Consider the following 10,714-nt stretch of genomic DNA (forward strand, 5'->3'; position numbering starts at 1 on the left):
GGGTCAGGTGGTCCTCTGCGGACTGTGGGGCCTGCAGTGGGGTTTTCGTCCCTACCTGGTTTGGGGGGCAGTTAGTGGGTGCTGGCTGTGGGGGGATTCCTGGGGTCGGTGCTGTGGGGATGGGTGGGGCGGGCCTCTCTTTCTGTGGCTGTCCTGCCTGATGGGCCAGACCTGCAGGAACCATGCCTCTTAATCAATCTGCACATTTTTAGACCACTCACGGTAAATAGTTTTTCTTTTTTTTTCCACTACTCAAATTCAGGCACACACATATTCAGGGTTTCTTGGGGGCTAGTGTAGGGTTGGGGGGGTGCGGGTGTCGGACTGGGTTTCAGTACGCCTTCTATTTCCCAGGCGCCCTGCCCCTCCATCCTGTCTGACCCCCAGGATTTTAATGCATGACACACACTCATCCCCTTACTTTTAATGCACCACATACACGCATCTCTGGGGGGCAGCGGGGAGGGTTTGGCTATTAGGCAGCATGACAATTTTTTTGCCAGTCGGGGACCTGGCAGTCATAGTAACTGGGGGGTAGGTGGGGTTTCACTAGCCTCATGGTGGTGCCCCCCGGGCTGGATGGCTGCTTGGCGTTGGGGCTCCCCTCTCATGCCCCGGAACTGCTCCCTCCCCCAACCCGCCCCCACCACCTCCACTTTCGTACCCTTGTCGGGCGCACCAATCCGCCCTCCTTTCCATCAAACAAGGCACACCATCTCGCCCTCTGGCTGGGCGGAGAATGGCTGCATTGTGGGCCCTGCGGGTTGGCAGAGTGTCTTGCTCACCGTCGGGGGGTTGGCTGAGGGGGTGGCATTGGGTCCCTGCGGCCTTCTCCGAGTGGCCGGTTGTTGGAGCGCCTCGGTGGGGCCGGTGGACCGCCCTGGGTCCCTCGGTGTGGGACATGTCCCGTCTGCAGGGCTGCTCTCGGGTGGACTCCTGGGCCCGACCTCGCCTCTCGATTGATTGAGTGGGTTCCTCAGTGTCCGCGGTGCAGACACAGCAATTACAGGACAATTCTGACGGTCACTGTACATGCGAAACTGTGTCAATTCACTTGCATGTTTCTGCAGACACACACCCCTGGGACTTCTTCACTGGGTGTGGGGCCACTCACTTATTGCGACAAATACTGTAACTCATGAATATGCGAATTGTTTGGGTATCCCCTCACTCACACTCTGGTCCGATAGATGCTTGTAATTTAAATAGCCACTCAGGTCCATGAGATAAAGGTTCATGCGTAAATGTTATATGGCATTTGTAATAAATATTTTGAATTCAAATAAAGCATGTCAGCATATTAAAGAGGAGATCAAAAACATTGACTACTGTCTGATTACTCAATTTATTATTTTAATACACGGGAGAGGACATGCAGTCGCAGCCACACGCTACACTGAAAAAAATCCATAAATAAATAAAAGACTCCTTTGAATTGACTTGATTTGAACATGTACATTGGTTTCACATGATTCAAATGTGTTAAAATTACATAATTTACTCCTCTTCTCCTAAAAACAAAATGTCATTCTAACACATTTTAATACAACCGATGCAAGGACTTTTTTTTTTTTTTCAGTGCATGTGCTGGAGTCACAAGCAGCGATTGTGAGGGCAATAGGCAGCATAAATGATCGCTTTGATCAATTAATAGGCGTCCTCAAAAATAACAGTGAAGCCACTGGTTAACAAATGAATTCTGATTTCTTGCCTCTTTTACATTGTTGAAATCAAATGTTGTCGGGCATTAATTGTTCATCAGTGCCAATTGTTCATGTGTCTCTGATGTGCAGATTTATTCTAAGTTTCCCAGCATCACCTCTAAATGTGGCCAAAGCACCAACAGCTGCAGAAACGTTAATACGCCAGCCACGAAGTTGGCGTGAGGCACCGCACATTTCTTGCTGTGAAAAAGAACGTACGCCACATTTTTTTGCGTGCGCACCTTTTGTACATGAGGCCCCTGGAAATGTTTGTGCATCCGACGTTTTCTGGACTTGAGCGTACGCTATGTTTTTAGTAGGAAATCCACGCAAGTCTTTGTACATGAGGCCCCAGGTCACCTCCGACCCTAATGAGGACAAATGCTATAGATAATGGATGTTTTCTGTGAGAACAGTTGTTAGACACATAATTAGGTACACCTATTGTCAAAGATTGAGTTCACATCTTCTCCCCATGCTTCAATGGCGTTCTAAAAACACTTTTGGTTGTCGGGCCGTAACTAACATTTATTTTAATAATCGATCAATCTGTGTATTTTTTCAAATTCAGATTTTAAAAACTATTTCCATCCCATTATTCAAAAAGTGTGTTTTAAATTGAAAGTGCAGAAAATACACAAATTATGATTGCTTTGTACAATGTCAGAAAATGGGCAAAAATGTCTTCCCAAGTAAAAGCAGATGTTTGCAAATGTCTCATTTTGATGAAACAATCAGTCTGCTTTCATGAATGCCTACAGAATTTTGAGAATATTCACTGTTGAAGCTTAAATTCTGAGGATTTGGACAATTTGAAGAATCTCAAAATGATTATTAATATAGTTGTCAATTAATTTGATTATAAATTATGTCCATTAATGGATCAATTGTTGCACCTCAGGTTAAATGATGTCAGCTGGGGAAGGCTCCAGTTCGCCCACAAACCTATTTAACAAGTGGTACACATAGACTGTAGATGTGTAAGGCATGCAAAAACTGTCCACAATTTAAAAGTTAACATTTTGTTAGATATTTAATAGATTTTCTGAGCAGTTTTTAGGAATGGTGACAAACATTTTATTTGTTTAGAGGAAAAAAAACATTAAGGAGTGTGCAAAAGACATGTGGGTGTTCAAGCGAATACTGTACAAAAGCATTCTTCGCAACATAAAAGGATGCACAAGTCAACTTGTAAATAAAAGGCAGGGGTCGAGTGGTGATGTCAGAGTAATGAAGAAGGCAGTCAACTGTTGTAAGAACATTTCTACCGTAGAGAAAACATGTGAGCTCCATCTTAGGACAAACACCTCAGTCACCGTGTACGACGATTCCATCCAGTCCCAGATGGGCGTAAAAAGCTCTTCTCTCAGACCTCGGTTGAACTGAGCGACGCCAAGCCAGCACAGCGATGACAGCAGAAAAAGCAGCAGCAGCAGCAGCAACAAAAGCAGTTGGGCTCGTAGCCTGTAGGAGTCTTGCGACGGTCCCTCGTGAGCCTTGGCTGCCGCGCTACCGCACCGAGCACAGCAGCACACCTTAGGGACGGGTGCCTCGTCTAGACTGCCGAGGGTGACGGCGGCCCAGTGTCGATGCAGGTAGTCGGCCGCTCGGGGCGTTACCGAGAGGTTGAGGGCGGAGGGTAGACTGGCGCTGGTGAAGTCGTCCACTCGCTCTTTGAACATGTGAACCTTCTCCAGGAAGACCAGCGGTGAGTCTTCCTCCTCGACTGATGCCGCCAGGGAGACCAGGTCCAGCTGCTCCTCCTGGACCAAACCAACACCCCCGTCACCTTCACAGCCGTTTCCTTATTCGTCCTCTCAGGCGTTCAAAATTAAGTCTGCGAATTCCCAATGTAACCACATATAGGGGGTCCTCGGTTTATCGTCCTGACATGGCATTTCCAGTTGCGAATTCAATGAACTTATTTGCGCAGCGGTTAGTGATGGCCTGTGCATTCCTGCTTCTGTAAAAATTCTACAAACCCGAATCCGTGATTGTATCGCGGTTTAACGAACATGAACATTGCTTAATTTATCCATCTAACAAGTCATGTATTCAAAGTTGATATTTCATGTAATTGATTTTTAAGCACTTTATCCAAAATGCTAACATTTTCCTTATTTTTCTGTCCCACAAAAATGTTTTTTTGGACTTGTACATCGACTGAAGGAAAGAATAATTTAGCTTGATATATACCTGCAGCTCCTTGACCCTGTGGATGAGTGGGTCGTAGGCCCGCGACACCTCGGCTAAGGCCTTGTCCAGAACCTCCAGGTATGCTTGTCTCTTCCTCGCCAGTGCTGCTTCCAGCATGTGAAAAAACTGAGCGACCTCCTGTCTGTCCTGCCTCAACAGACCCTCGCAGCGGGCCTTCTCCTGCTCCAGCTGTTCACCCAGCTCGCAAACCTGATACACACACACACAAAGGCAACAGCCTGGTTTACATTGAGCCTCATATTCCGTTTAGAATTAGGTTCAAAGCCCGAACCGAATACAAAATGATCCATTATAAACACCTCGATCAGAATAAACAGGCCGAAACTGAATGGAAATTCATTCGGATTCACAGGGGTAGAATATTCCTTTGCCCAAAAGTAATTTTGTCACATAAACGGTCAATCGGAATAATGTCAGGCTGCCTTTTGTCTGGGCAAGCTCTGTCTTGATGTAAACGTGCAGTGACATCGTTGTTTACCCACTCAGCGCACAACTCAAGAGTGCTTGCGCGTGTGGGAACCAAGAGGATTTAGACTTAGAAAAAAAAAAAAAAAAAAAGGGGACCAGTGCGTCAAGCTCACCTGGCCGCTTCAGAGTGCATTTCGGTAGGCCGCGAGTCGCCAATGGGCCGCTGATGTTTACATTATATTTGCGCATGTCACATGATTCTGATTAAATGTAGTGTACGGAAAACACCAGATCAGAATACACACGTCACAGATGACCAGAGATCTTTAATCGGAATAACTTCAATCAGAATGAAAACAAAATCTGCATGTAAACCCAGCTAGTGAGTGTTGGGTGTTAACTTCACACTACACTCCTGACTTCCCGCAAACCCGCAAATTCTCAGGTCAACTTCAAGCCCCCATCCCCCATCGACAGCTTGCACACAGAACAGCAAGCCGGGACGAAGCGGGCCAGTGTGAAAGGAGCTAGTAACTCCTTATGGTTCCCCCTCACCTGTGCCCATCTGTGCTCAGAGAGTCGTGCCAGCAGGAGCGAAGGGGTCTGCTTCTCTCTGGCGAATGCCGTTTGCAGGTCGTCAATGGCGTGCCCCTGGTGCTGGCCCACAGTCAGACACAGGCCGCAGATGAGCCTGCGGTCTCGTACACAGTACATGTTGAGGGGCTGCCTCGGGTGTTCCGGACACAAGGGGGCTCTGGGCTCGCTGTCCCCCTGGTACTAGAAACAGACACATGACAAGTTAATTCAAAGAAGTAAAAAGGTACAAAAGAGGAACTTTCAGAAGTTCTTCCCTACCTTTTCGATGATGGCACGAAGGGACACGTTGGTGGGCAGCGCGTCCACGCCCGCCACGGGCAGCTCCACGACGCCGCGGCAGTTGGGGCACTTGAGCGGCTGGCGCAGCGGGCGCCAAATGGAGTAGTTGTGCGACGCGAGGAGCAGGCCGTGCAGGCAGGCCCGGCAGAAGGTGTGCGAGCACGGCAGGACCCGCGGGTCTGAGAACAGCGAGTAGCACACGGAGCACGTCAGGTCCTCCTCCAGGCTGTCCATGCTAGAAACGGAATCGGAAGGGACGACAAGATGGAGGAAAAGTGGCCACAACATTAGGTACACCTCCACAATCTCATCATGACCAATACAAGAACTGCAACAAAATCTTTGACACCATCTGAGGTGTTATTTATTTTTTTAATCAAGGTTGTCCAACTGCACTGCATCATATTGACTGACAGTTTAGCCATGAATGTATTGTCTATATATGTCTGAAATAAATCTCTCTCTTTTGTTATTGTGGCATTGAGCAAATAGAAATAATTTTGTTCATCCTATTTGACTTACAAAAAAAGTTATGTTTCCTTTTCTGCAGTCATGGCTAAAAACATGTTTTTGAGTATGACTGTACATGACTTAACAAAATGGCTCCAATGTGATATGTGGAAAATCAACTTTTTAAGTGCTTGTACACAAATAGTTGGGTCTCTGGAGTACTTGAACATCAATCAATTTGAATATGGGAAAAAAAAAGAAAAAAAAGAAAGGAAAGGTTGATTTATTTCAGGTCAATGAAAAGTGAAACTCATTTTACAGATAAGCACGTGGAAAATACTTTTGTAAATTCAAAACTAATTTCTATATTAGAATGTATTTTCTTTCTTGAGATGGTGATTTGGGGGGTAAGCTATAATCACCAAACCTATATATATATATATAAAAAAATGAAATAATTCAATCTACAGCATATATTAACTTTTGAATTAAATAACTGAAATAAATAGATTTTTCCACGATATTCAAATCTATTAAAATTTTTATTTAAGTTCCATTAGCCAGCGGTGTCGGTGGCTTATTTGCAATCTGGATGTGGCGTAGTGAACATCTCGACATCTTAACTGTCTCCAGCAAGCTTCACAAAAAGTCGCTAGATTCAGCGCTAGTCACTTTTTGGGGAAAAGTTGTCACTAGAGAGGTTGGAAAAGTCAGCATGTCGGCAAAACAGAGTAATAGGTTTCCATCCATCCATTTTCTGAGCCGCTTCTCCTCACTAGGGTCGCGGGCGTGCTGGAGCCTATCCCAGCTGTCATCGGGCAGGAGGCGGGGTACACCCCGAACTGGTTGCCAGCCAATCGCAGGGCACATAGAAACAAACAACCATTCGCACTCACAGTCATGCCTACGGGCAATTTAGAGTCTCCAATTAATGCATGTTTTTGGGATGTGGGAGGAAACCGGAGTGCCCGGAGAAAACCCACGCATGCACGGGGAGAACATGCAAACTCAACACAGGCAGGGCCGGGGATTGAACCCGGGTCCTCAGAACTGTGAGGCTGACGCTCTAACCAGTCGGTCACCGTGCTGCCCAGGAATAGTTTTATGTAATGTATAATGTAACAATGCATATGTAATTATGTGTACAGTTTTTTTATATATGCATTTGTATTTGCTTTTCTTTTGCTGTCTGCAGTCAGGTCGACATTGCAAATAAGAATCTGTTCTCAATTGCCTTAACTCGATGGTTAAATAAAATTAAATAAAACCCTTGCTTTATCACAACACCCTAATCCTCTCCTGGTCATCGTGGTAATGAAAGCCCTATTCAGCGTTTGCATGAGATAAAACTGCCGATAAAAGCTGATCAAGTCCCATCTGTGTGATTTTTTTTTGGGGGGGGGGGGATATTGTTACATAATACTGTAATTGAATCTCATGCTTTGGCATTCACTGACAGGGGTTTACTCAAAGTAACAATAACAGAAGCAGAGGGACCACAAAACCGGTGGAGACGGGGCAGATCAGCTCCCATTACATTAGCGGTCTCCTCCAGTTACATTCACCACAGTAGGAGACTTTATGCCAATACAAACACGTCGACAACACAAGTCAATTTGCAATCGATGATGCGTGCAGACTCCAGAGATGGAGCGGACAGATGGATGGATCTGACTGGGCCGACGGTTCACCTTCCAATAAGACAACGACCCGAAGCACACAGCTAAAATAACGAAGGAGTGTCTTCAGAACTGTTTTAGAATGGCCCAGCCAGAGCCCTGACTTAAACCCAATTGAGCATCTCTGGAAAGACCTTGAAAATGGCTGTACACCGACATTCACCATCCAACCTGACAGAACTGGAGAGGATCTGCAAGGAGAACTGGCAGACTATCTCCAAATCCAGGTGTGAAAAACTTGTTGCATCATACCCAAAAAGACTCATGGCTGTATTACCTCAAAAGGGTGCTTCTACTAAATACTGAGCAAAGGGTCTGAATACTTATGGCTGTGTGATATTTCAGTTTTTCTTTTTTCAGAAATCTGCAAAATTTTCAACAATTCGTTTTTTCCCTGTCAATATGGGGTGCTGCGGAAAAGTAAATGATTTTAGCAAATGGCTGCAATAGAACAGTGAATAAGGGGGTCTGAATACTTTCCGTACCCACTGTATAAATATACATATAAATCACAATGTTGCAGTAGTTATTCATTTGCCTTTTAAAATTTTAATTAAACCCTAAATGTAAATGTTGGTTCACAGCTGCGAGCGTTTGGCAGGCACGTTGCTTTTCTATCGTTACCGCGGTCTTTCGTTGAATTGTTCATTCCACTAGCACCCGTTTATCAAGTAAGCAGTTAGGTAATTTGAGCTGGCTTAACAGCTACCGTTATAAGAGTTTTCTTCAACAGTTACACAAACTTACCTTCAGCTCAGCGTTCGTTTCCACAGGTTTCTTCCGTTTCCGGTTCGCGTTATAAAGACCGCCAGTTTATTCTCATTCTCGTGTGTGCGACTTCAGGAACACAAAAACTACTCATAATCCATGAGGCGTGTTACTTGTAATGATCCCGACGTAGGGTTTTACTCGCGGGCTGTGAGTAACTTTAAAACTTTCGATAACAAAAACGCAACACGTCTTGCAGTGCGCATGCGTCGGCAAGGGTTTTCAACCAATCAGGTTTCAGTCAGGCCAAATTTGAACAGCTACTGACCTTTAACGGCTGCTGGTGAGAGTAAACGTTTTTTCCACCCGGGGTGAAGAAAAAAACAAAAAACTATAATATATATACATATAAAAACACACACAAAAAGGCTCTCTATTTGGGGTTCACTATTAATTTTTTTCAGACAACCTAAACTGTGGCCTACTTCCCCCCCCCAAAAAAACTTGGGTTAACCACCTTGTCTTCACTGTCAGTTTTTATTTCTGTAAGGATTTGAAATCACATCTCTACTAATGCGCAATGCTGAAAAAAAATAAAAATAATCCCCTCCCCAACAGAAATTTTAAGAGCAGAAAGGGTCATCATTATTGGTATTACAGCTTCGAGGCAAACCCCAACCTGGAGTAGTAGGTGCCATGCCATCAAAATCATTTTCTTCTACTGTTTTATGCATACTACAGGTCAAAATGAGTCTGTGAACTGGTTTAAGTTTGACATCTATGCAGTTTCTTGATTCAATGCAATAGCCTTTGAACAGCAAAACCTCTTGCAAACAGGATTTGAAATCGTTAATGGCGTTACTTAGGCCTGGTACACACATCAGGACTTTAGAAATCTTAAAATTAATCTTATCTGAGACAAATCACACACATGAAGAAAAAAAATCAAGTAATTAACAGTTTGGGTCATATTGTGTGTGTGCACTGATCATATACACCACCACACAGAACATTTTATTTCCGGCGCAGATCTCAAAAGCTCTCATAATCACGTGATCTCACAAAACCGAAGAGGAGGGGAACACGTGGGGTTTTGCGCCGATGATTCCCGAACATTCCCGAAGCCATAGTCTCGTAAAATAGCGATTTCCTAAAAAAATAGGCTTGTTTTGGAAAATACTTGTTACCGTCTGGGGAACCCACTTTTATAAGTCTATAAAAAAGAACGACATCGGGTAAAGACATGCTTTTTTTTTTTTTTAATTTACGGTCGGTTCTTTTTGTTGAGTCAGGGTTTCTTAATTGGCTACATTCGGTGTCACGTCACCATTCTCGGCGTCATGAGTCGGGAGAAGTCGTCCCCCACACACACTAAGACTTTTGGTCGTAAATATCGAACACGTTCATTATTTAAGATTATCGGGTGCGACCTGTTTTGGACCCTAAAATCGGACCAAAGGACAATCTTATAAAATAATCTTGGAAGACTAAAGATTGTCTGGCGTTTGACGCGTTTAGTCGGGAAGGGGCAAAATCGGCACAAAAACTGGCCGATTGTCTTTATGTGCGTTAGTTACGCCAAATAATATTCAAGTATCTGCCCACTTCGTGGTTGGTAACCACTCAACTCAGCTGAATAGCTTCACGGCATTTCCAGGTATTACGCAAGTGAGCTTCAGCCATAGAAATCCTGTCTGTAAAGATAAATATCTTGTTTTACAACAATCTTTTTAATGTAACTGTGGTGGATGAAACAGCAAAGCTTTTCTTCGTTGTCAGAGTAGGTTCAATTCAAATGAACGGGAGCGGATGAGCATAACCTTAAAATATCCCCCTTTTTTAATTTTCACCCACATCCCCTTCCAGATCGAATCCCTATTGGTGGGCCAACAATCCATTGCTTGACTTGTGCTTCACAATGGTAGTGAGACCTCAAAGGATGCAGCATCGCAATGAATGCTTGGCCGCCCCAAGCGTCGAGACAGAGACTAGAAGACACCGTGTTATGGAGCAATCAGAGCAAAGTGTTTTCCATAAATTGCAGAAGATGAGCGATCCAATCAGAGCGAAGCCCATTTACGATCGAAAAAAAATAATCCAGCCATTTAAAAAAAAAATATATATATAAAAAACCGAATAATTTTATGGACAATTTCAGACTATCTTGTAAACCCCATAAAAGGACAAAGATTATGAAGACAAAAAAAATGGCAAGGGACCTTTAGTTTTGTACACAGAACTGGAAGGAAATATCATGGGGCTAAATGACTCCCAAATGTACTAAAGAGCCAGCAAATGTATTCATGATTTATTTTTTTCAAAGGTTCCACTTAGGGACACTTGGACACCCTTTGGACCTTGGGGAAAAACAAAAGCGTGAGGTTAGATTCCCTCATAGTCTGCGATAGTTGAGAAAAATTACTATTTCAGGAGAACTATCACTTTTATATATATAAAAAAAAAATTAAAAAAAAAAGCATCCTGGGATGCCTCTAGAAAGACAAATATTGTGGCCGAGTGATGCATATTGTAGAGGCCACTGGCAGGTCAGCCCTAACCATCTTAACAAAGACTTGAGGCCTCACTTTGCAGTACATGTGCAAAACCATACAGATTATTTAGTAAATGGGACACTAGGGGGGAAAGGGGGTAGGGAGGTAAAGGAAGGGGAAA

The 10,714-nt window shown here is 44.1% G+C and overlaps 1 protein-coding gene across 1 annotated transcript; it reads right to left on the bottom strand.

The window, feature by feature from the left end:
- Positions 1-1,368: 1,368 nt before the first annotated feature.
- On the bottom strand, positions 1,369-10,185 carry trim59 (tripartite motif containing 59). The gene is made up of 5 exons (XM_061782962.1): positions 8,081-10,185; positions 5,184-5,439; positions 4,884-5,105; positions 3,900-4,109; positions 1,369-3,466 (listed from the first exon to the last, which is right to left on the bottom strand). The coding sequence occupies exons 2-5, from the start codon at positions 5,436-5,438 to the stop codon at positions 2,888-2,890; spliced, it is 1,266 nt and encodes a 421-aa protein (XP_061638946.1). The 5' UTR covers position 5,439; positions 8,081-10,185; the 3' UTR covers positions 1,369-2,887.
- Between the last annotated feature and the right edge of the window lie 529 nt (positions 10,186-10,714).

This window comes from Phyllopteryx taeniolatus, chromosome 8, assembly GCF_024500385.1.
Source record: "Phyllopteryx taeniolatus isolate TA_2022b chromosome 8, UOR_Ptae_1.2, whole genome shotgun sequence".
NCBI lineage: Eukaryota > Metazoa > Chordata > Actinopteri > Syngnathiformes > Syngnathidae > Phyllopteryx > Phyllopteryx taeniolatus.